General features: G+C 39.9%; 1 protein-coding gene across 8 annotated transcripts in view; it reads left to right on the top strand.

Moving 5' to 3' along the window:
- Positions 1-26,409, top strand: part of GRIA4 (glutamate ionotropic receptor AMPA type subunit 4) — a 216,771-nt gene extending 190,362 nt beyond the window's left edge. For 2 of the 8 annotated variants that reach the window (XM_071434182.1, XM_071434176.1), the window contains 3 exons: positions 9,168-9,282; positions 18,589-18,723; positions 25,279-26,409. In XM_071434182.1, coding sequence (XP_071290283.1) covers positions 9,168-9,282; positions 18,589-18,723; positions 25,279-25,443 — 415 coding nt within the window. In that variant the 3' untranslated portion in view covers positions 25,444-26,409. Of the gene's footprint in view, positions 1-9,167; positions 9,283-16,255; positions 16,436-18,588; positions 18,837-25,278 lie in introns of those variants that run through there. The other 6 variants (XR_011680261.1, XM_071434177.1, XM_071434181.1 and 3 more) reach the window with 6 other exon arrangements.
- The last annotated feature ends 267 nt before the right edge of the window (positions 26,410-26,676 follow it).

The following is a 26,676-nucleotide window of genomic DNA, read 5'->3' as shown; positions in this document are numbered from 1 at the left end:
CATCTTGCTGCAACAAAACTATGAATTGATATCTGCTTCACCTAAGGCATGAAAAGCAAAAAGCTTTCGCCAGCCATGCCAGAGGTGAAAGCATTATGTATTGGTGGGGGAGAGGGATGCACTTTTACATGCTCATTTTACACATATAAATTTTTAAAATATTACTGTAAATTCTTTCCACAATTTCAACTATGTAAAAACTATAAATGGCTCAGGGTTGCTAATGTTTCTGAGGTGAAAGAAAGTTTTGAGGTTCTTGGCAGTGGGCTAAGCTTATCCTGAGAGTGGTTCCTGCAGCATGGAGAGTGCTACACTGGTGCTCAGACACTTTTGAAAAATATCACTCAAGTGAGGGATTTGTTGAGGGTGCTGAGACACTGGCACAGGTTACCCAGCATTGTTGTGGATACCCCATCCCTGGAAGTATTCAAGGCTGGATTGGATGGGGCTTTGAGCACCCTGGTCTAGTGGAAGGTATCCCTGCCTGTGGCAGGGGAGTTGGAACTAGATGATCTTTAAGGTCCCTTCCAACCCAAACTATTCTATGTCTGTATAATTCCACGCCTTTAAAGCATGTATTCTGACTTGCAGGTGTTGGACTCCAGCAGCCTATTCACATAATCCTGCTTATGCTGGAACCAGCAAGAAAAATTGTGCTTAAAAAAAAAAAAATGCACTGCTCAATGGCAACAGGATTAGGTAGTCATTAGCAAAAATTAAAATAGCTCAGAGTTGGGAGAAACTAGCATTTCTGCTGCTGCTAAAGACTGTGTACTGAACCAATATGAACAGTTTCTCTAGGGACAATTTTATGTGTTTTTTATTTACAGTAAAGCTTTGTGTAAAACAGAGAAACAAGCTGAGTTGCAATCCCAGGTCAACTGCTGTTGTTTTTACACAGGCAAAATATATATTTGATTGCTTGTGCCAAGAAGTGTTTGCATACTGTAATTGGAATATCTTGCTGCAAAACAGCTTTCAATCTATATAAATATTTTAAACTACAGTCATCAGACCTCTAGCTGGTGTAAATTGTCAGAACCTCTTTGAATTCAAAGTAGCTGTGGCAATTTTTAGCAGCAGTGGGTCTCCCATTAATTGGAACTCCTGCTGATCCTCAAGGTGTCAGTTTGGCTCATATTTGTTTACAAAGCTCAGCTCGAGGAACTAAACATGTACTATACTTAGGATATACATAGAAGCTGTAAATACTCACTGCCCTTGGAAATTAACCCTCTTATTTGGATGGCTAAATGAAGAGTGCTGAACTTATTTTAATTAGCCACAATTGAAAAGTATCTGAGCACTGCTGTAAATTTCCCATCTCTAAATAGATAGGAATAAACATACATTCTTGTAAAAAAAAATTTATTCTTACTGTTTGACTAATATTTTGATATATTTTTCTTTAAGAGGTGTTTTAAGTGCACTAGGACAGGGGATTTTAAAATAATGTTTTTAAAAGGCTTTAGCATCTAATGCAGCACAGAACCTGCCCAGAGCTTTCTTGCAACACTTTGGCTTTTTACAGACCAGTCAGTTCTTCAGGGCAGGGTTATGTGAATTTTGCAAGATGGAATTCAGGAGGCATTCACTGTTCTGGTGGGTCGTGAGCTGGACCTGAGCATTCTGCTGAGATGGCTGGTCACGTCCTTTCTTTGATAAGCATGAATATAAAAATGGAGGAGCTTAGCAGAAAAGCCTGAGAGACCCACTGGAGAAGAGCTAGTTTATTATGAAGACTCACAACAAGAATACTAGCAGTTCTTTATTTAATATAAATGCTGGCCAAGTTGTGACAACAAGTACCAAGGACTCTATTTTGTGTGAACTAACATGTGAAAATGTTTTGATGACTCCTGTGCTTCAGTATTTGAATAGAGGTTTTTTCATACAAGTAACATGACAGCATGCAAACCTTTATAAATCCGAGTAAAAACATTTCCCCTGTAAGGTCTTAAATGGGTTTAAGAGGACATGCTTTTAAAGCAGGCAGGTCTTTTGTCTTTAAAGTTTAGAGCATTTTTCTTGTAAAAATGTTCATGCATTAGCTCTTCTTTTTAATATTTATGTTATTGATCTTTCAAGCCTTCTGAGTACACAGTGATGTAAGCTTTGGCTACATCTTCCTCATTAACAGAGTGCTTGTTTCATTCCTAATTTATTAAACATATTCAGCAGTGCCATGCAGCTTTGCACTTAATTTCTCTTGATGAATTGTCAAACACCCTTAAACCACACTGCATTTGTGTCGTGTTACAATCTGCCATCAGTGCTTTTCAAAACAGGGATAAAATAAACAGCTCAAAAGATGTGCAGGTCTTAATTTTTTGCTTGGTAAGGTTGCATTTTAATTTTTCCTGTTAAAAATTATTTGAATGGATAATATACAGAAGCTGTAAAAATGCACCCACTTGTGTTTTGCTAAGCACTTTTAAGATAGATCCTCAGCTGCATGCAGGAAGCGCTAGGCTGGGGGTTGAGAAGAGGCTCCTGGCAGCTGTGGCCTCCTCTTCCCAAGCCACCTGGGCTGGATACAGATTAGATCACGAGAGAATAACTGAATTCACATCACTGAAATAAGGTCACTGACCTTGGCTTCACCGAGCACCCTCTGTGCCTTGTCCTGCAGGAGGAAGCCCTGCAGCCTGCTCCAGGAGTGCCCAGGGGCCAGTCTGCATGATGGCTGCACCAGCTGCAGGGTAGCTGCAGGGAAGGACATCCACAGTGCAAGGAAGAAAATGAGCTTGGGGTTGCTTGGGACACATCATCACTTGCCATCACTGGCTGTGATACTGCAGTCCCAGGAAAGCTTTTCCTTCAGTGGTGATGCACCACCACATCTGTGGTTTTACTTCCCGTGTTTGCTGATCCCCCCTTCTTTAAAGACAGAGGTTATATACGAGTATATGAGCAAAAATTACAGGACAATGTGGTCATATATTTTATGAAAGGAAGCCTCTGTACTTTGCCAGTTGGTCCATACCTCACGTATGGCCCACCTCTGGAGCTTTGTTCATATAACATTCAGTATTCCTTGTTGAACTTTGTTATATGTTCAGACAGCCTGAGGTTAACCAGAGATGCTATCTCTCTGCGCCACGTGACTTCTAAGTGACTGAGTGTTTCTGAGACTTTGAAATCCCTTGTGGGAATGATTTGTGAAAAGCCTTTTGGAGGGTTGGGGTCTCTGCTCTGCTTTTGCCTCCGCAGCTGCAGTGGTGGCCCCAGCATTTCTGACAATGGGCTGTACAGTATGGGTGCAATTTAAACAAGGCTCTTTTCCTGTATGTAGGGTCTCGCTAGTGAGTCATGTTATTTTTGCACATCTTGTTCATTAATTATTGCAAGTGAACAGCATCCCCAGCTCTGGCAGTGAAACAACAGTGCCGCCGCCTGTGATGATAACTGCAGAACTGTGCTAAGAATCTGCCCAGGATGCAGGGAAGTATTTTTGCTATCTAACACGTCAGTTACACAGGATTTATGAAACTAAGTGCAGGAAAGGGATTCAGGAAAATGTCAAAGCTGTTTAAATAGCTAAGACATTTAAGTTTTCCTGGCAAAGCTCTACTGGCTGCTGAAATATTGTTATTAAATGCCTACAGCAGAGATCCTGCCTTGGTTGCAATGAGTACTTAGGTATGTGTCTGTGCCTTTATGCCAGTATTCAGTATTTAGTATTCAAAAGTGGATATTCTGAGACTGTACTTCATGGAGGCAGTGTCCATGAACCAGGCCAAGGCTGAGTCCTTGGAATTGCATTTGGGAATGATGCTGAATGGTGCAGATGGGTGGTGCTTTCTACCCATCCTGTGAACCATGGTGCATCCAGATATTTTGGGAACTGAATTACTTAAATGAAAAGCAGCTGTGGCTGAGAGTATACATATTTGTATACAAGTGGACATACATCTGGGATACATATTCAGCCTAACTAGGCTGGAGAGAGCCTTTTCTATGTGTTGTGTGTATTCAAGCTCTGGGCATTAGTTGATCTTACTGAGCAGAATGCATTTCATGTTTTAGTTCCTGTTTTCTAAGGAGTGATGAGTTCCTGTGCTGAAATTGATGTTGAAAGTGTTGCAATAGGCAAAATTTTGTGTCCCTTTTCATGATGTACTGCTATGACTGTCTCAGATTTCCAGCAGTGCTTGTGATGTTGGCCGTGGTGGTCCCTTGCCTGGACCTCTATCTCATTCCCTTGTGGTGCAGGAACCTTTGTGTGTCTTTATCAGCTGTGGAAATGCCCCTCCTGTGGTTGAGCACGAACATGAGGTGGGTAGCACAGTGTGGCACTGTGGCACCCAGCTCATGTCAGGTACTGTGGAACCTGACGCTGTTCAGGTCATTTGTTGCATGCCTCCCTTACTGCTTCTTACAGACTGAAGTCCAAGAGATGGGTCAACTGCTAACCACTGATGTGATCCAAACTCCCTGGAAGTCAAAGCAAACCTCTCTGCTTGCTTCCCTGGGCTTTGGGCAAACACCCTGCTGCAGTTCTTTTGGGTAACAAATGAGGTGTCTGTTTGAAATCGCTGAGGTTATTTTGCAAGGGACTGGGTAGTCCCCTTGTCATCTGTCTGTGCAATTTCATCTTTTGATAACTGTGAAAGGTGTATCTACAGCACAGATGGGCTCTTCTGAGAAAAAAGAAGGGATACTTATTAATGTATTAAACTTCTCACTGCTGTTTATTTATAAGGAGATGGACAGTGATTTTAAATGAGTGAAAATTATTTCATTCTCATCACATTTTTCATACTGTAATTCTAAAGACTCGTTTAAAATACCTGTGATAGATGCATTGAAATCACTGTCCATGCACCCAAGTACTGGTGAAGTGAGGGCTGCAGTTTGTTTGATCTGGCTTGACTACTGCGTGCGAAGACTCCGTTTTCTTCAGAGTAATGAAAGAGGCAGGACTGTGCAGTGACACCAAGGATTAAGAGTCAAATATTAAAGGCCTTGCCTGCTTTCTACTATTAAACTCTGACTCTTGTAAAGATGCCAGTTCCTTTATTGAGGAATACACTGTCTTTAGTGGGAGTTTGGACTAAGTGTGCTATTGCGGATACAGTCCTACTTTTTAAGATGAAAGAAGAGTTTCTGCCATGGAGACTGAGGTTTCCAAATGCCTTCCTCTGTGGCAGAACAAAGCACTGTCTAGGCTGAGTGTGGGTGATCCAGCCTGGCTCTGAGGTCTGGGTATATAATTTTCAATGCAGTCACCATTGCACGTTTTAGGCTCTCAGTTACAACCTACCTGGGAGGTACAGCAGTGTTGAGCAAAGGTTCTCTGTGTTTTGCTGACCACAGGGAAATTATTTATTTCCACATGTTGAGGTGGACCTGGATAACAAAGCAACAGAGAAAGCAGTGTGAAACTAACCTGGTTTTACATGGCCTACTAGACGTGATGAGGACAATAATGTGTTACATTTTTAAACAATACAGTTTAATTTCAGAGTGATGATTGCAGCTTAAATCCACATTTACTTCTTCATCCTTTTTATTTTCATTTCTCTATTGTGCTGTGAAACTGTCTATGGATATGGCTAATAACCCAGCTAAATAACCCTCTCATGAATGGGTTTCATTCATTTATTTATTACTCTAGGATTACTATCAACCAGCTGCAGCTTCTCTAAATGATTGTGGGAAAATTTTCCTTGATAATCTTTAATGCTTTGAAAGATAAATTTAAACATTTGGCAAGTGAGAAAGCTCTTTCCCTTCAACATGAAAATTAAACATGAAAACTTATGTTAGTTGTCAAAGACATCACCTAGTTGCTTTTAATTCAACTTGGAATATCCAAGTGAAAGGTGTAAGTAGACTAACTTGAAAAAGAAGTTGTAAATTATCAAGTAACATCTTCACCCAAAATAAGATAAAGATTGAAAAGAAAAACCCTTTCTAAGAGCATTAGCATAAGGACTTTGTCTAATTTGGTGAGCTTTAATGTTCACACTTGAGAGACTACAGCTCAGAGGAAATAGTTTGAAGACTATTTTTTCAGATAGACAGATTGATAGGGCTTCCCATCTGCTTAAAATCAGACTGAGATTAAGTGGCTTATTGAATTGAGAGTTAGTGATATTCCTTGAGATACATTTTATTTTTCATGGGAGTGATCAATCCTGCCTGCATCTGTAGAACTGTCAAAGCAGCTACTTGTGTTATTGCTGCCCACTGTGACAATTCAACATAGCAACATTAAATTAGACCTTGGTTTGGATCCTGTTGAAGCGAGAAGGAGTTTTGACATTGACTTTGTAGACAGCAGGCTCCAGATATATATCTAAGCAATTTTCAGAATAAGTAATGTTGTTCAGTGTCAAAGAAATGTGTTTCCAGGATCATCTTTCATCTATGGCCCAGTCCCCATGTCCTTAAAAAGGTAACATTTATATTTAGTGTACTGGAAATCTCTCTGTTAAGTGGCAAGGCTGGCTGCACAGTTACCTTTCTGAAGGGGCAAACAGACTGAAAGCACAGGCTTTGTAATGAAAAACTGAGTATGAAAAGTCTGAAAAGTAGTAAATATGACTGATTCAAAAGCAATTGCTTCCAAGAACAAAAAGGACAAATGAACAATTTCATTCCAATTCTGCAATTGCTTTTCTCCCTCTGGAGTGTGAACCATAATTAGAGCACTTACACAAAATCACATTTGTCAGCCTGGCTGCTAAATTCCCCTTAAAGATTTACCCACCAAGAGCAGTCTGTTATCACTCCCACTACAGCCTGCAGTTCTCACTTTCACTTTCAGGAACAGACAAGCAATTACTTTATCTCTGTTGAAAATCTCATGTAAGTCTTAACTGCAGCGAAGTTAAGGAACATCAGATCTACACCCAAGTAGTTTCCAAATTTCATGACCAGCCAGCAAGGACCTGTCTTTCATTGAGGAGGAGCTTTATGAAAAGCTGTTACCAGAAGACAGTAAAAGTTTGCCCTGAAGCTGACATTTGTCCCACAGATGGACCAGAGTAGTAAAGGGCTCTCCGTAAGCTATGAAGTACCCTTATCTGTACCTGGCTGCCAGGAAGATACCTCTCTTAATAAGAGAAAAAATTTATATTCTAAGACCAGAAAGGACCCCCAGAGACGAGAGATCAGCCACCTCTAGAGAGGCTGAATCACAAACCCAGTGTCTTAGTGCCATATGATTTGCTAGAACCCTGCTGCTAGAGGATCTCTTCCTGGCCCTTGTCTGAGTGCTTTGAAGGTGTTGCATCCTCTCGTTGTTGAAGTGAGAATGTCATTGACAGTCATAGTTCTTGTCATATCCCACTCAGTCCTGACAGACAGATCTTGAGAGCATTAAACAAATTCAGAGAGAGAAACTTCATCTTTCTCAACCCCATATCATCCCCAAAGAGCAGTAGGTAAGCTACTGACACCTCTCAAATACTTTGGAGATGAACTGTGCCACTGCTCCACGTGCCTCTGCAGAGCCACACGAGAGCCTGGGCAGACAACCATCAGAGAGAGTGTACATTTCTCATAGGCATGGATGCACTAGGAACCTCTGGACATAAAAATAGGAAGATACAATTTTACTGATCCTGATGTAGTTGTGTATCATCAGGGTATGTGACTCTTTAGGGTCTTAGTAATAATACAGGTAGGAAGCTGTACACTTAAAACAAGGGCAAAGTTTCCTTTGGAGATGATGAAGGCTGCATAAATACCTTGGCAGATTAGTAATCAACTGATTTTAAAATGCTATATAGTGGCTATAGTCACTATCAAATCTAAATACCTTACATTCAGGTTTGTATGGTGGTCTATACTGTCTAACTGCTGCCATCCAGTCCTGATGCTCTGGACACCTAAAGGGAAACCTCTGAGCACAGAAGAAACTGCATCCTAGGACCAGCTGTGTCCTAGTTCGTGGCTGAATTCCAGTACAATTCCAGCACAATTCCAGCAGCCTTGAATTCCTACAGAAGCAGTGGTTCTGTGCTTTAACCTTCATGTTGGCAATTCCCCTCTGCCTGCACAGATCCAAAGTCTCTCTCATCTGAAAAAAAGAGCATTTAAACATGATATGGAGGACACCAGGCTCACAGAACCCCTTTCAGTCTGTTGTGCCCATGCCACTGTGTTGCTAGCAAAGCAGGATTTGTCTTTCATCCAGTGGTAGTATAACATGTATAAACTCTCCAGAGAAAAGTTCTCAGGATGTCCAAAAAATCTCTTTGTATCTTGGGTCCTCAGGATGTCCAAAAAAACCTTCTTGTCTCTCAGCACTTAACTAACTGGCTGGCTTTTCTCTTCCAGCAGTGCTTGAACTTCAGTTTGGCCACGCTGTTCCCACATTTCCCTAGCATAGACACTCTTCATCACCACCTTCCTTCTCATTCCTCAGGTGCTCTTTGGGCTGGGGCACAGGGTGCTCTCCCAGAAGAGCAGGGCAGTCCCTAGAGTCATGGCACTAAGCTAGACCCCAGGCCCTGCCTTTCAGCTAAGCGTCTAATGTGCAAAGGGAGCAGGACCCTAGAGCCTGCATCCCATATGCACAGATGTGCCAGCAGCAGAGCTTCAGACAGACAGACAGACAGACCTCTGGGCACTTTTGTACAGTGCTTTCTATTGACTGGCTCTGGACAGCATCTTTGTCAGTGTGTGAGCTGTTAGCCCTCTTCCTCCCACAGCCTGTTTCTGGAGCCCTAATCCTTAGCTCATGCGGGATCAGTCAGAAGTGCTACATGTCAGAAGTGTAGTGACACAGCGACTGGCAGCATCTAGCACAGGCAGTCTGGATCTTGCCTCTTTAGTACATGGGGATACATTTTCTCATCTGCTTGAAAAAACAGCCTGGGCCCACACTTTAAATATAGATTCAAATAAATCTGTGTAAATTGTTTTTAATTCCAGGCAGAGTTTTATCATCATTTTGCAAAAATAGTTTGGGTTGGTTGATAGAATTTTTGCATTAAAATCCAAGCTGTTCTGAAAATCGTTTCTAGAACTGGAAACACATTTTTCACATTTGGAAGTAACCACAATTATTTGTGCTGCCAAGGGCTTTGAAATATGGAAATGAGAGGTTTATTTAGTGTGTGGATCAAGCTTATAAACAGCTTAAGTCCTCATTCCTTCTAACATCTTAACAGCTGTGCAGTTTCTTACAAAATATGTTTTATCGTTTCAAGAAATGCTGTTAACCTCGCAGTTTTAAAACTGAATGAACAAGGCCTCTTGGACAAATTGAAAAACAAATGGTGGTACGACAAAGGAGAATGTGGCAGCGGGGGAGGTGACTCCAAGGTTAGCCTCAATGTCACCAAAAGCGGGTAAACAGTATGTGAAGTAATTGGTGCATCTGCTGGGGTCTCACCTGCCACCAAACAGCTTCACCAGTAGCACAGCACTGCTGGTTCTGCAGCTGAAACCGAGGTGTATGCAATTACTGTCAAAGCAAAAATATTTGCATTTGTTTAAGCACCCCAAGGGGAACTCATAAATGGTCTCTGGGGTGAGAACCATCACCAGTTTTCAGAAACATGCATCTTCTGAAATTGTGGTGAGCCTTTTCCAAGCTTGTTAAATACCTTCAGAAGCCTGCTCACCAGCTAAGACTTTTTTCCTATTCTATGGTACTACTAAAAATATTTTTCAGTGACATTAGAGGAAAAGGGGAAAAAAATCAGTGTTACTGTCTCTGAGGGGTAATTAAATGCATGGTCCAGGCTCAGGGATCCATTGTTGACACAAACAATATTGGTACAAATTAAAATTTTCACAAGTATCCAAAATAGGAAGACAAATTTCAGATAAAATATCTTCATACTGACATTTTCTGATATCTTTCCAGCAAAGTGAAATCCACGGTGGTTCCCTAGGCATAATTTGCCAGAATTTATCGGACAGGAATTTTAGGCTGCATGCTAGGCTGAGGTGTTAACAGCTTCATATTCTTACTGCATTACCCTGTCTTCCATATGGCCAGTACCAGTTCTTCCTTGCTGCCTCACAGCTTTGTTTGAGAAACTGCCTGGTGCTGAAAAGAAGCAAAAATGTGGAAGACGGTGAAGTGGGGGAAAATTGGAGTATTAAAAATACCCCTTCTGTTCCAGGCAGCATGTAATAATATTTATTTATGTGCTTGTGTGTGAACATTATATTAGAGAATGCTTCACAGGTAGGTGTGCAGGCACAGAGCTAGTCAGATACAGATGATTAAATTTGACTGATTTGTCATACACAGCTTATGTAGCTTTCTTTACAGTTGCCTACATATATTTTTTCTTACTATTTTCTCTCCCTCTTTAGTCCTTCTGCTCTTTCGTGCTGTGTCCTGGCCTCAGGGACCATCCCTTGGGCTGTTCTGCACTCACCCAGAACTGGTCTCCTAATCCTCTTCACTTTGCCTGCAATCCTGCTGCTCTACCTATTTTTCCCCACACCGCTCTGCTTGCCAGCAGTCACAGTTTCAAAAATGGTCTCTATTTTCTCTTCCAAAATGTTCAGATATATTAGACCAAATAGAACTTACCTCTACTCAAGCCTGAGCTTTTGCATTACTGGGGGAGGAGTATTTATTTATTTATTATGTTTTAATATCACAGGCAAAGGATAAAATCAATAAAATACTTAAATTTTCTTAGAATATCCTCCTCATAAACCTCCAGTGGTTGCAAAGTGAGGTAAAAGTTAGATAGCAAACTAAGGATGTTTTTTAACTTACTTTCCCTAATTACCAGCCACAAGTGCTGTGAGTCATGAAGCAGGGAAAAGGGAGCAGCTCATGGTGGAGGGACACACAGGGCTTCACCAGGGAAATGTCTGGAAGTACTGAAGGAGCAAGTTTGGTGTGGTAGAAAGTGACAGAAAAAGGAGTTGGGGGGGGGAAAAGTAGAAAAGAAAGGCAAGGAGTGTGGTTCATGGAGAAACAGAGGAGCTGTGAATGTAGGAGGAAGGAAGGAACACATTGCCAGTGGAAATAAGCAGTAGGTGACACAGACAGTTCAGGATGCAGTAGACAGTGTGGTCGGCAGGACAGTGTTAGCAAAGGATGGAGAACATGATGGAGCTCAACCCGTGGTTCTGGGACTGTACACAGCCTGCCATGGGCATTTATCTGGCCTTGGGCCTGTTTCTTGCCACAATTTTTCCCAGGCACAGCTGGGTGAGTAGGCAGTACCAGTGATCCTGGGAAGCTCCAGGTCTATCATATGCCCACACTGCCCACGTCTGGTGGAGCCAAGCACATCACATCGTGCAGGTGAGCAGGCATCCCACGCTTATCAAAGTCTGCATTGCAGCTGCATCTGATCCTGGGTTATAAACTACAGCTAGGCTGATTCCCCAAAGGGTAACTTAGCCATTTATCATCTGTACAATTCATTTCCTTGCTCAGAAACACTCTTGATCAATTGAAGTCAAAACCCTTTCTACTGAATTAATGGAGCTCTATGTATTTTATTTCTTTTCTGCTAGCAAATTATCATTACTGGAATAACCAGGACACTATGCATTACTTTAGTAAACCTGATAACTACCAACAAGTCCTGAACTAAGTTCTTACCTTCTTAAGAAGGTTAAGAATACTTCTTTTATCGTACAAATTTAAAAATAAGCTTTTTTTAGCAGCTCCAGTTTAAATTGCAGGGCTTTGTCGCCTCATGAATGAGAATACGAAACTCCTCTTCTCTTGAAAGAAATACAGCACCTGAGGCTTAACTGATAACTGTGCTGTTACTATTTGAGATTCATTATTCAGAATATGAAAGTGTAGACCACAATATCCCTTCATGATAGTACAGAGGACCACAGAAATGAGGGAGCTTCCAGAGAGTTCAGCTGTTCTCCACAGGTCTGTATTGCTCTGTAAAACAGGATGTCTCCTACCTCCATTCTCTGCTGTTAAAAGGTCACCTCTAGCCTCCCCATTTATTGTTCCCTTTAAGGGACAATCTTCCAAAATTCAGACAGGCAGTTCAGAAAGCTGCCCTGTGTGAGCCACCTGTGGTTTAGTGATCTGATTAATTAGTTCATGATTGAAGATAAAAGTGAGTTCCTCAAGTCATTTGAGTGTTTTTGAAAGTATTACCTCAGATCCAAACTGTATGCCATCATCTCATGTGGTGCACAGGAAGGTACTGCAACACAGTTTCTGCCACTTTGCTCCATTGTTTGTATAAAGTGTGAGTGGACAGAAGCTGTGCTGATGGAGATTCTTTCCAGTCTCTGCTGGCAGCCTGCAGGAGAACACAGTGGCCCATGTTTTTTTCAGTCAGCTATGAGTCTGACCTTACACCTAATGGCTCAGCCATGAGTGGCTAATGAAAATGCTCCTAAAATATATCCATGATTGCATTTTTAAAATCCTTGTCTGTCAGAATTCTATATTTGTTTCAGAATCACTTAGTATTGTGATTTAAATGTTATAATTGCCCATTTGTTGTGCTGAACACAGCTAGCTCAGAACTTCATTAATACCATTTTAAAGCACTCTGATTTTGCTGATGCTGCTGGCTCAAGATCCAGCCTGAGGCTATGGCCCTTCCAACAGCAAGTGATTGATGACAGGATAGGAGGAAATGAGTAAGAAGCCAAGAGAGGAGATGGAAGGGCTGAGAACATGATAAAAAGTTAGAAAACCAGTGTCCCTGTGCCCAGGTCAGGCTGTGCCAACGCTGACTTTGGCACATGGGTGAAGAGCAGGGTTTCCTGTGTTGTCACACAGCAGTTTTCCTCTATGGCTATGTGGGGCAAATTCTTCTCCATAGATAAAGGGTAATTTTAAGTATTATTTCTCATATATTATCTTTACATGAACTTGAGGCAGTTGGATTCTCTTTATATCCAACATCAGAGATTCTCAGCAGCTGTACATTGGAAAAAAACTACACTGATTTTCACAAACTGCGCTGGTTTACTCTAGCTGAAGACTTAGCCCAACATTAGTAATTCAGGAATCACTAAGCAATTGAACAAGACCCAAATCTATAGTCATTTTCCACTGCCATAATAAGAATACAATACTGAATTTAATGGGAGATTTAATTATAAATGCTGAATTTATCCCCTTTATGTGACTTCAATACCATTCCTTTTGTTCACATACAGCAAACCATACCATTTTTTTTGGTTTTGTCCCCTTTAATATCAGTGGGACTATTCACCAACTGATTGTGTAAGCAATCTAGTAACAAATTGTAGTCTCTGAGTTTGTGACTGACATGGTCAAAATAAGTGACTTGCCCCAAGAGCCAAGGTGATCTGGACATGCATCTCCCTGTTGAAAATCTCCTACTGAAAATGAAACAAAGAAACAAAATAAAAACCTAAAATACATTAAAAATCACAACACCTGCAATCACTTACTGTGATTGCAAAGAGGTGCATATATGCTGTGACTCTGAAAAATATAAGCAAAACATCTTCCTTTTCCACTCAGCAGCCCCTTAGTCTGGGCTTCTTATATTGGACCATGCACATTTCCCATCACAGCTGACTGATTTAAATTGGGACAGAAATCCTGTTTTGAAGGTGTCAAATATTTTAAAATATTGTAATATATAATTTTAAGTTTTTTTCTTAGAATGCATCTCCCTCATCACAGCTGTGACTGTCTGAGGGCAGATGTGAAGGAAATGTCACAGAGCCTTGTTAAGGCAGGCAAGAAGGAGAGGGGCCAAGAGCAGGCTTTCTTGAGCTTCAGCAGGGCCTGCATTCAGAAAGTTTTCCACCAAAATTCATGGAAAGGAGAAACAAGGGCCTGGCATCAGTCACATCACTGCTGCATCCCAGTGAAAAATGGGAACTTCCTCTGCTGACCAGTGCCATTGAGGTCGCTTAGAAACTGAGGACAATGTGGCAATTTAAAGTGTGAAATTGATTGTTTTTCCCAAAGGAAAACCTGAGAGCTTCCCTGCAGAGACAATGCAGAAAGGATGGCATTAAAGGAACTACAGTTGGAAAAAATAAAAAATCCCCAGCCTGTTTCAGGCTTTAAATGCCTAAAGTGTTAGTGCTGGGAAAAAAAAAAAAAAGCAGCATAGGACATGGAGGCATCTGCTTTCTAACTTGTTCCCACCTTGCTGGTGGCCTTGATAGTTCATATCTATTCCTATTATCAGTTTGATCAGTTTAATCTGCAACAACTCCATAGGCTTCTGATTTTCCAGTGGAGAACAGTACCTGTATGTCCCCTTACCTTTGTCATAACCAGCCCTGTTCCCCTGACAGAATTCAGGAGCATGGGAATGTAGCTCAGTGCCAGTGCATGACATGTTATAGATGATGGCTTTTGAAATAATATTAATTATTTTGTGCTTGTACTAGAAACCAGCAGAGGATCATGTTGACAGGCAACTTGCCAGCACCCCAAGCCCACTCATTTCACAGCTGTGGGACTCTCATATTCCACTGTCAACCTGCACAGCCTGCTGCCAGAAGCCTTGAGGCAAAATTTAAGTTTGAATACTGGAAAAGAGCAAAAAATGGGCATTTTTGTTTCTAGAAGCAGAGTATTGCATATGAATTAAATGTGTGGGATTTGGAAAGTGGATGAAGGTTTTCCTTTACTTAGAGTAATCACTTGAGAGTTCCTGGGAAATCCTCTCACCCAACTGTGGCTGTCAAAAATTTCTCCAAGGCACCAAGGCTTCCTCAGCAGTAAATGAAGAGACAGGCATCTCAACATCATCCTTTGTTAATATTGGTATCAAGGCGCACCATTTGCAGGTACCTACCTTTTCCCATTAACTGCAGGGAGGTCTAGACCGACAGACAAAGCTTGGGGCATAATTTAGGAATGCAAATATTGAGGTGAGGTGAATTCCCCCATTTTAGGTACATATAGAAAGAGTAATCAGAATGTATGAAGAGGCAGGGTCCCTAGAGCTAAGAGTAGCATACAAGGCTCAGAAGCTGTTACTTGTGTATTAAATAGCTGTATACAAACCTGCACAAATATATTAATACATAAGAATTTGGGAATTTCCAGTTATACTAGTTATAGAGTGCAATAAGCCCCTTTCTTCTTCAATGCAAACTATTTTAGTATGTTCAGTTACACTAGACTAATTAATGTTTGCACTGGTTATTTATTTATTAAGCCTTGAATCCATAAGTTAATGTTTAAGTAATGAATGAATTATGGCATATTATGGGAGATAAATTTTCCTGTAGAAATCTGCTGGCACACACAGAATCATGTCATTTAACATCACCAGAAGGCTATCTATCACATGCCATTTCTGTTTATCTCCCTGCTTCTCTGATATATATTGTATTTGCATGCACACCTGCACATAAATAGATATCCATATGCCTACCACATAATTCCATTAAGAATTGGGCAACTATTTGAAGTGGAAAGTACATAAAATAAGTCTGTTAATAATTTAATACGTTTTTAAAACATATAGTGATAGATCTGCTTGAAGTGGGGCATTACCATAATACCCTAAGATTATTCAATGAGTTTAAGCAACTTCACTGTAAACCTATAGCATTTCATGATTCTGAGGCATTAGATTAGGTTTCATTTCAATACTAAACTCTGTTACATCACCCACAGCAAATTTTTACCACCGGTAAAAATAGCTATTCCAAATAGAAATTTATCACCAGCCTGGGACCCTTGAAATATTGACATGAATATGTGAGATTTAAGGAAAAACTTTGAATTTTAAAATAATGTTGAAACGGAAGATTAAGATGGAAGACTCACTGTCCTTCTTAGCCAAGGATAAGGGGATCTTTGCAGCTCTCCCCCCAAGTTATTTGCATGCAGACCTCCTATTACAGGTCTGTGCCAGATGTTTATGGGCAGCACACTGCAGGAAGCATCTTCTTTTCTTGCCAGGATAATTTTGAGGGCAGTAAATGAAATACCTATGGCCAAATCATATTATTAGTTTGTATGCATCCAAACAAAAAATACATTGAAAGCAAGAAACACAAATTAATGTTTCTTAAGTCGCATATGCAGTTATCTTACAAATATCTCTGAAGGGTATGTTGTTAATGTGTATAAGCCAATAGTTTTGGGTTCACAGTAATTGCATACTATTTATTTACAAATCTTCCCCAGCAGTATGTGCCTGTTACCTAAAGCGATGGAGCAGGTCCCGGTCTTATGTCTGTCTCTAAACCTGGGCCAACAGTACATGACATAGCACCCACTGTGGCCTCTGCTCTGTCACTTTGCAATGCGATTCTATGTAGTTTTACTTGAATAACATAAAATAACATATATAATGTTATTTATGTTATTTTCCACGTGAAGAACTCCTGTAAACCTTGCCGTTTTGAAACTCAGTGAGGCAGGCGTCTTAGACAAGCTGAAAAACAAATGGTGGTACGATAAAGGTGAATGTGGACCCAAGGACTCTGGAAGTAAGGTCAGTCGCTACAGTTCGGGACCTAACTATCGTGTTGACAAAGCAGTAGAGGAAGTAATAAACAAAATGACATAGAAATAAAATAAGCAGCTGTAGATGCAGAATGAATCAACTTTGGCCCATCTTGATGGCAGTCACGCTTTAATTTAAGGAAGCACTATTGCAATTTAAAGTCTTCAGTAATATAGATCACCAAACATCATCCCACATATTCAGAGCATCTCTTGAAGAAATACAAAGCAGATTTTTGGGTTTGGAAGAGGCAGCAGATTAGCTGTTTCCTTCCCGCCTGGAGGGTATGGACTTTTCCCATTGACTGCTTAGGAAATGCTCTTCACACCTTCTTTAGGAGCTGGCCTACCTCAGCAGTTTTCTGAGAAGAAGAAATGCTAGCAGGAAGGATTGCCTTCCATTGCTGGCCAGGAAGGTGGTGTCTTGTGGCATTTGGAGATGTCCTTCGCTCCTTAAGGGCCAAGGAAAACTTAATTTGAGCTTTGAAGTGAAAGGCTTCAGCAATTAATAGTTTCTACAGTTTCCAGTGTTTATCCTGGCAGCTCCAGAGAGCTGTCAGCTCCTTCTCTTTATGGGGACAGACCCAGAACCGGGTATTTTCTGATGGCTGGGAAACACCACAGTCAGTGCCAGCCCTGTATTTGAGGAGGCTGACATTTCTTCACATTACCTGACTCCATGCCAGCCTCTGCAGCCACAGCTAAAGTGAAAAAATGACAGGCACTGACTGCTTGCTGCCTGCATGTCTTGAGACTTACCTTGATAAAATTAGTGTGGGAAAGAAGCTTTCAACACATTTCACTTTTTCTGGCAAGTGCTTTGAAAAAAAGGAGTGAAAACCATTTAAGAGGGTGACAAAGTATCTGTAAATAACAGCTGAGAAAGCCTCAACGCACCACCTACATTAGGGCAGGTCTTTCTCAGTCCTGCCTCCCCCTTGTTTGCAAGCACCATGTTAGCAATTGCCACCAGAGGGACAGTCATCTCCAAGATACTTAGGCTCTTCCTAGCCAGCTAAAAAGGCACAGACAAAGCACAACCCAGCTATAAGCCTCATTCACCTCTGTACACCCATGGGAACAATAACTGTGCTAATCTACTGATTACACAATGAATAGTGCCTCTTTAAATTAAACATCCAAATTTTTTGCAGTCTACATAAGTTAAAATTTCATAGAGATTAAAATCAGAAGTTAAATACTCTCCTTACTTTAGCTAAAGATAATATAGTCTGCATAAGAATAAAGCTTTATAAGTATTTTAAGGCACATGATGTAGCATATGAAGTCAATCCTGAGAGAGTTCCTTGAGAACTATGCTGAAAAAGCACATGGATTTCAAGTCCAAAAAATGTGATTCATAACTAAGCAGTGAAGTATAGAGAAATGTAGAATAGTTATTTACTACAATACACCCAAGAAGGTGATTGTAAAATGATGAATATTTAATACTTTGTTAAAGAAAATCCTCACTTTTATCTAAATTATGAAAAATGTGTTAAATTGAATAAATTGATATTTAGAAGTATACTGTTACTGAGCTTAGTCGTCCATGGGCATGTTCCAGAACTGTATCCATAGCAAAATAAAAACAAAATACAAGAATAGGTAAGAGGCAAATATATCACAATGTGTGTGGTACAGTGTGCACTTTTAAAGGAAGTGTTTGTTCAAAGAAAGAACTTAAGCCTCGCATGTTATTTTTGCCTGTCATTTAAGTATCAGAAGCTCAGTCTGGATCTTTTAAATTAACAGCAACGCCTATCACAACTACAATTACTGGTTTTTGTAAAGATCAAGCAGAGTCTTGTCTGATATAAAATGGATTTCTGGATTCCCAGGCTTCTGAAGAGCTTTACATTAATGCAGTTTCATACCAGTGCTGAAATGTCCCCTAAATAGAGGTAGACGTGTCATTGTTTAATTCTCCATGTAATGGAGGTAATGCTTTGCAGTAGGCAAGCAATGACATCCTGATATGTTGGCAATATATTTAGAATAATTTTTTTTATGCCAACCAGGAAAACTAGTTGTTTAAAATATATTTTATAGATCCAGATAGGTCAAATTTTGCTAAAGTATGTAAACAACTGTCATTAAATTTCAGCTAAACATTGTTATTTGTCTATTTCTGACGTTTTAATGTGTGTTTTGTGCTTCTTGGGATCTATTTTCCAGGGTTAACTGTGTCACTTCTGTTTTCCCAGGACAAGACGAGTGCCTTGAGTCTCAGCAACGTTGCTGGAGTCTTCTACATTCTGGTTGGAGGCTTGGGCTTGGCAATGCTGGTGGCTTTGATAGAGTTCTGTTACAAGTCCAGGGCAGAGGCGAAACGAATGAAGGTGGCAAAGAGTGCACAGACTTTTAACCCAACTTCCTCGCAGAATACCCAGAATTTAGCAACTTATAGAGAAGGTTACAACGTATATGGAACCGAAAGTATTAAAATTTAGGGGTAGGACTTAGGGCCTACTACAGCGAGTGGGTGATGCATCTTGTAACGCAGTGTTGTGACATGTCTGTCTAGTGGTGCTTGCTTCTGAACAGAGCTTTATATTTTGGAAAACTTCAGTGCAAAGTGGTTCAGTTCTTTTGGCTGCAGATGTACAGTACATTATTCTATGTTGCTAATAGACATCTGCATTGCAAGGAATTTTTAACATGAAAAATAACGTTTTGAACAACTCAAAGTTGTCAAATCAATTGAGAGATGACAACTATTTTAAATAAGAAAGTATATATCCAGAGGGCCAGCTTTTAAGTACTTGATTGGAAAGTCTATTTTCCGAAAGGCTTGCACTCTACTAGTGACAAATTGGTGCAAGCCTGTATTATTCAATGTTGGCCCTATCTGTAACCAAGATTTAGGATAGGCAACGTCACTGAACCATAGTTAACCTAATGGAAGAAAAAGGCACTGTTACAAGAAGTCTAAATGTTGTTTTACCTTCTCTCCCTCCTCCCCTCCCTGTACCTTCACCCTCCCTTTGATACATGTTTTATGCTAATTGTGTGGCTTTTTTTTTTTTTTCTCCCCACAATATCCCGCTTCAGGTCAACTTTTGCCCGCTGTAATAGTCACAAAGAGTCACTAACCAGGGGATAGACGTTGATTATCATCCTCAGCTTTCAGTAACAAACCCCCTTACCTAAGTCAGGACTAGTGTATTTTAGACATTCATGCAGTGATTTTGGAGGCTGAAGCGCTGATGCTGCCGAGCTGCATCCTGCACAGCTCCCCTGAGTAGGTGTGCAGGGATGGTTTACTAATGTACTTGCTCTCATCCGTACAGTGAGTATCTTGCCAACTAATCATTAGGCAAATCAACTCCATGACCTTTGGAAATGGCACACAGCAGCAAATTGAGCTTCTAAATATAACTTTTACGTAGCTCCCAAGCTATGCTGGCTGCTGTATAAGTGAACGTGCAGCTAGCACCCTACCCTGTCATGCTCGAGCTCCCTTGCCCTTGCAAACAGCAAGCCACATGTCTCCTCTGCTAACAACTATCTACAGCTACATTTTCCTGAGCCATCCCTATATAGTGGAAGTAGAAAACACAAATTTAGGGCAATGAGATGAATAATATAATTCTTATGTTGCCACTTAGGAAAAAAAAAAGCTTGTAGGAAACAACTGGAGATGCACTTATTATTTTTTATTTATTATTTGTGTAGCGCTGGAGTAGGCGGCGCTGTACAGTAGGTGAAGTGTGCCAGACACACAACAGGTCCCTGTCCCGAGGAGCTTACAGCCTAAAGGCACAGCCCGTTCAGTACCGCACCATACAGTACAGAGCAAACACAGAGTGAGCAGAGAATGCTGTGTGAGCATGGTAGCTGGAGCGCTGCGAGGAATAGGTGCGTTCTTGGGGCACGAGGGAGGGGGCTGGCTGGGAAACTGTCCCCTACACGCTCTTCTCTGGGCTTTTCTTTTCTTCCTTGTTCTAGAAAGAGTCATGACCCTGGGTATATTCTAATTGCAGCAGAGCTGCCAATTTCCCCATGTTAAAAAAAAAAAAAAAGTGTTAGCTATGCACTTTGTTCACTAGAGAACATGTGAGGCATGCTATGTGCCAAGGGGACTCCAAGAGTAATTGTTCCATTGTTCATTACTGTGAACTGCAACACAGGACTTCCAGATGCTAATATTAATCTTCCAAGTCCACTCCCTTCTGTCAGTAATAAGGGTCTTGAAAAGAAGTAATCCTGTGCACATCATTGTGCCAAATGCAAGTGAAGGGTGTTTTTTTCCTTTAAATTCTTTAGTGATGTGCTCATCACTGAAAGTGTCCCCAGGCTGGTATAAAAGTAAGAATCCCAGAAAACATATTCCTTGTCAAGTTTACAGAGTGCAATGCATTCAAAATACAGTCTTAAAAAAAGCAAACAAAAAAATTAAGCTTTCTTTCAAATACTGACCTGACCCCAATTGGCTGAGCGTGCTAAACATGGCATGACTTGAAAATCCCCACAGCTGCCACCTAGTTCTGTTATTTCATTGCAACAGACACTGATTATAGTTGCAGAATTTTTTTAGTCTTAGTGTTTTCTTATAATTAAAAAAATAGAGCTAACTGAGTTTTTTATTTAAAGAAAAGATCATAAGTACCTTACTCTAAAATCTGGATTTCTGTGGGACTTGTTGTATCACAAAGATGAATTCCTACTGGATAAAATATACTTTAAACAGTACAAAAAAGATACAAAAATTTTGCATTTTATTTAACTGAAAATTCATTTTTGGGTCAGTCTGTCTTCTGATAATTAACATTTTAGGGCACAGACTTTTAAAATTCACAAAAAAATCACTATGATTTTGAGAAAATATTTACAGGCTTCTGAAATTCTTCTTTCTGCTTGTTTGGCATAATATTTACATGAAATTGAGAAGTTTCAAGTGTAGTTCTTATAAAAATGTTTATAGTGATATGTGGGAGACTGCCAAGGCCCAGTCATCCTCTCCTGGCCACACTGGCACGAGAGGTGCCTGTGTGCCACACTGCACAGGGGGACTATGCCATCTGTTCATGCACATGCTAGTCACAAACCCCTGTTTAGCTGGCAGCATTACAGAGCCCACGATGATGGCTGCATATATTTCTGTAGAAATATGTCTGTCTTACACATTTTGAAAACTTTGATATGGTTTTTTGGTTTTTTTTTATCCAAGGAGTAAAGAGATCGTATTGGAACTAAAACTCGCTAATATGGAAAGATGCCTGGTGGTTCTAACCTGCATGAGTAACCAACACATCTGACTTCTAAAACTAACATCAAATAGTTTTAATGGTATATGTTTTAAACTAATATAAAATAACTTAAATAACCCTCCTGAAAATTAATATTCATTCCCCTGATTTTTATTTTAGTTTCGTACAGTTAAACATGAGTTATCTCAGGGAAATTCACCTTTCCTGCAAGGCAACTGAAAATGAAAATGAGGGGCTAGTCTGTATGTGTGGACTGGCCTATATAGTAATGGATTAGTCTTTATGTGTGGGATAAAGACATTCAGAAGCACTGGCAGGCAGTTGCATCTGCTGAAGAGAGGGAAGAAAGTTTGCTTTAAGGAGGGAACAATCCTTTCCTTCTCCTCCGGGCAGCAGTTTTTCCATTAGTATTAAGCCCTTAGTGTACATGTAGAGCTGATAGCGAGAGCAGAGAGGAGCTTAACATCCTTCTGTCCATCTGCTCTAAGGCAAAGCCCTGCTGAGTTCCTCACCCCAAACCCACAGGCTTTTGAAGGGGTTGTTCCAGTATCCAGCCAGCCTCCACCACCACCTCTCCATGGCCTTCTTAGTGGGCCATGAAGCTCAGGAACCAGCTTCCAGCTCAGCTGCCTTCTCTTGCTCTCCCAGCCCATGCTGTTGTTTATAACTAATGAATGAAACTAATTGCAAAACAACAAAAAGCAATGGAAAACATCACTATTACAATTAACTACAAAAAAGGTGAAGTGCTACAGGATGGCTCAGTAAGTGTGTAATGTACTTATTTTGTATATTTCCAATTTCATAGTCAAGAGAGAAAGATACATTAAAAGTTCATCTTAGATATTTGTGCCAAAGCTGCCTCCATGTTACCCAAGTACTAGAGGAGCCTGAACAACAAAAGAGCCGACACAGGCTAGGATATTTGTATTACACAGACTGAGGATATCATTTTCCAAAATTCCCATTTCCCCTCTAGGAACAGGGCAGTCAGTGTTTTCACATGATTAATTTCACAACTAATCTAATCAAAACTAATGGTAAATTTGAAAATACATTATCACTATTAACTTCATACACTTAGTGAAAGGAGACTTTCACAGTTTGTGTAATATTCACAGTAAATACCGAGACTTTTCCCTCTTATCCCAGCCACTCCTGAAACTGTTTCTGCATCCAGGCCATAAATCTGAAGTTGTAGCAGCCCAGTCAAGCAGAGTACTAGCCTGGCTTGTTACCTATAGCATAGTTTAAAGCACAGAGCAAACACCTACCTGGTTACTTGGCTTTATGGCACTGTCCCAAGTACAAGTTTGACCTGTTCCTCCTGGCTTTGTGTCTGAGTTGTCCTGTGGTGTGTTGCTGAGCTGTTGTTGGTCTTGCACTGAGGACAAGAGTTATTTCCGTGCAGCTTTTCTGTTCTTTTGTGGAAGGCTGCTGAGAAAGTGTTGTTCTCTTTTTTTATCTTTTTTTATTTATCCTGGATCCCTTTTATTGTCTTTTTGTCCTGAGTGTGTTGTCAATGGCCCAGAAAGTTATTTAGACTGAGCTAGCACAGTTCCATAGAACTTGTATATCCCATACAAATCTGAGTGCTCTGACTCAGATTTCCCAGTGGGAAGCTCTGAATGGCCATGAACAGATAGCTGATGGGTGTGCTGGAGAGACTCTGGTAGACAGTTATGACTTTCTGGGAAATTTAACCTATCTGGAGAAAGCTGTCCCTTTCCACCCAAGTTTGCTTTCTAATCTGGTTTGGACTCTCATCCCTCTCCCACACTAAAGCACCTTTAGTTTTTTTGTTGCCATTGACCAGAACATGTTCTCTGCACTTCTGCAGTTACCAGTATCTATTTGCAGTGGGACTCAGGACATGCACCATGTGGATCTGTACCACACTGCATTGTGTCTGTACTTTGCAAATGCAGAGATTCTTATTTGCTGCTGGGAAGTAGTTGGAAGTTCTTGGTAATGTATAGGCCCAGTTACCCACTTCTTCATCACCTCTGCCACACTTTTTGTATCTGGGTGTTGTTTTAGATGAAGATATGTTTGGTAACAGTCCCTGTCACAAAGAACAGTGGTGGCAGGGAAAAGTTTCAAAGGATGTCCTTTACCAAAGCCAAGGTTTTCCAGCGAAAGGGGGATGCCATAATGCCCTCTGAAAGCTGAGGCCTTTTCCTGAATTTGGGTGCTTTTGAGGGCTGAAGTGTTTAGGGTAATTGGTTTGGAAAGCTGCTTTTAAATCCAAGCTCTGACTGTGCCACAAACAGCCGCTGTATTTTTGACAACTTTTGAAGCAGCTGCCGATAACAATGCAATATTAGACTGGTGCATTTCCACAGAAGTGCACCAGAAGCAGTGGAAATGTTCAGGAATTTTAAGGGTTCATCCTCATCTCTATATGCTCATATATAAAATAAACTCCACATATCAAACAGCAGCTCAGGATTTCAGTGCTACCTCAGAAGGAGAAACTGGGCTCAGAGGGATAAAGTTCAAAATGCAGAGATTAGTAAAAAAGCAAACAAAATGACTTTATGATGTTTGTTATCCTTTTGCTCCTATGTGAATGCTCCTATCTCCCTTTCTTCCCAATTAGTATTTCAGACTGCATCCCTACATTTACATAACTTCTCCTGACTAGAAATCAGATTTCCCCAATTAATATCTTAACATGATTATCTCTGAAATCTCTTTTAATGTACTATAGTTTGGATGCTTTGTTGCATTTTTTTACCTTAGACACTTACCCTAATTTTAGTAATCTGGAAATCATTTACTTTAAACTAGTCATCTTGGCTTTTTTTTTAATAAACACTTGAGAGAGCCTTATTGGATTTTTATATTTAGCTACTGATTTTTTGATGACCAAAGTTAGATGGCATAACTATAAATCCTTTAACAAATCCAGATTTTTTGCTTGAGTAATTTAGTTCCTAAACAAGATATTTTGTTCTGATTTAGCTGAAATGAAAGATTTTTAAGGAACAAAAATGTAAACCCTCCTATGGGAAATTTATACATAATGTAGAAAACTATATAAAACTACATTTTCTGTCAATAAATTACATTTTCTTTGAAAGTTATCACCTTCTCTAATTGTAGGAAAAAATATATATATATGAAAGAGATTTGAGGACAGTTCTCAGATTTCCTGATACTAAATATTTCCATTGTGAAAATAAATAATAATTTCTTTAGATTTGAATGACAGGATTGCCAGACATCTGGTACAGTTATTGCAATTTATATACAAATTTCAGTAGTTATATTTAATCCTGGCATTCCTAGTTGAAGTTCAAAGCCTATGACTTCATTCACAAATGCTAATGCTTTCAGGTTCCAAAAGGTCTTCTCACTGTATTTAAATTTAGTTTGAAGCAGTTTAGATGAAGGTATTACCTCTTCAGTTAATTTCATTATCAAATTCAGATTTTATATTTAAGTCAGTATCAATTGATTGTAATGAAATTTATCCTCATAATTGCTAGTCTTTTTTCCCCAGTAGACTTAAGTGCAATGTATTATATTTATGATGATTACTATTTCTATATTTAACGTTAACGTGAAAAAAATGCAGATGTCTAAAATTTAATATTTTGGTGTTTGCTGTGTCCTGGCTGGTTGAAGGACAGAATCATTATAACACTCTCCTGTCTTCTGCTTTTTCTTCAAACCCAGCTTACCTTTTCTGAAGCCATAAGAAACAAAGCCAGATTATCCATCACAGGGAGCGTGGGGGAGAACGGACGCGTGTTGACTCCCGACTGCCCGAAGGCCGTGCACACCGGAACTGCAATTAGACAAAGTTCAGGATTGGCTGTAATTGCATCGGACCTACCATAAAAACCAAAAAATTAATTGAGTGCCTTAATCAAACTGTGTTGGTGACTGATGGGAACACAGCACAGACTGTAACGACATGGGAGTGTCATTGATGAACTAATAATTTGGCTGAGAAAGGGAAGTACGTCCAAATGCGCCAGACATCATCAGCAACAATGTGTGCATGAGCTCAGCTCGGAAACCCAAACTCAGATTTTATATCAGGAAAATTCATAATTTAGTTTTGTTGGGGGGAGGGGGCTGGGAAGGGTGTATTAACAGCAACAAATTTCACTTGAGTGGACTTAAAACTAATAAGACTTGCCAATTTAGCGCATTAAACTGTGAAGAACATGCTCAGAAAGGACACCATTTTGGTCTTTGTCTTGACAAAGAGAGAAAAATAGCTATAGAAGTCAATGAACATGCTAACCTGTGTCTCCAGAACATCAATATATACAATGGAAGAATACTCAGCTGTTCAGCTGTAGAAATGAATCACTAAACTGTGATAAAAAAATAATAAATATGTAAATCCTGTGAAAAAAAATAAAGAAATTATTTACATTTTCTTTGGAAAAAGAGAAATATTGAAACATGCTTGCTTTTTAACTGATGTAAATTCAGTAGAGGACAACACAATTCTTTTTTCTAACCATCTTAGGGAAAAATCATTGCAATAATTGATATAAAATGCCATCACTGTAATAAAATTCAGAGAATTTTTTTTTATAAAAGTTGTTGGTCATCCTCTTGTTTGCTGTTACCTTCATTCTGTTCCATCATTCCGTGTTCCACAGATTTGCATCTGTCTAATACAAGAAACAAAATGATAAAATGTTTAGAGTACTTCATCAGTCTGCAGTGTAGAATCAAAAGAGACTACGGGTCACTCATGTTACAGATATTATTTATAATCTTGTTCTGTGTAAGAAACTGTGGTTTTTGTACCCACCAAAAAGAATAAAACAACAATTGTTCTTATAATATTGACAGAGCTTGAGTTGTTTTCTGATCATTAGGGATGCCACCTGGAAATTAGAAAAGGGCTGTTCATTTCTTACAACAGGATTCAGAGTCTTGTCAGAGTCAGTCTGAGTCCCTGCAAATTTCTAAAGTGCTTTTAAGGGACTTAAAATGGGAGGAAGGACTCTGAGCAGCTAAAGAATTGTCATGGTTATTCATAATGTATTTTAGTTCTAGTCACTAAACACTTTCCTGAAGTGTTAGGGAACCATTTAGTGATAGTGTTTG

Source organism: Agelaius tricolor, unplaced genomic scaffold, assembly GCF_023055355.1.
Source record: "Agelaius tricolor isolate 1412-34295 unplaced genomic scaffold, bAgeTri1.0.p SCAF_9, whole genome shotgun sequence".
In the NCBI taxonomy this organism is placed as follows: Eukaryota; Metazoa; Chordata; class Aves; order Passeriformes; family Icteridae; genus Agelaius; species Agelaius tricolor.
This window is presented reverse-complemented; position numbering and strand designations above follow the sequence as displayed.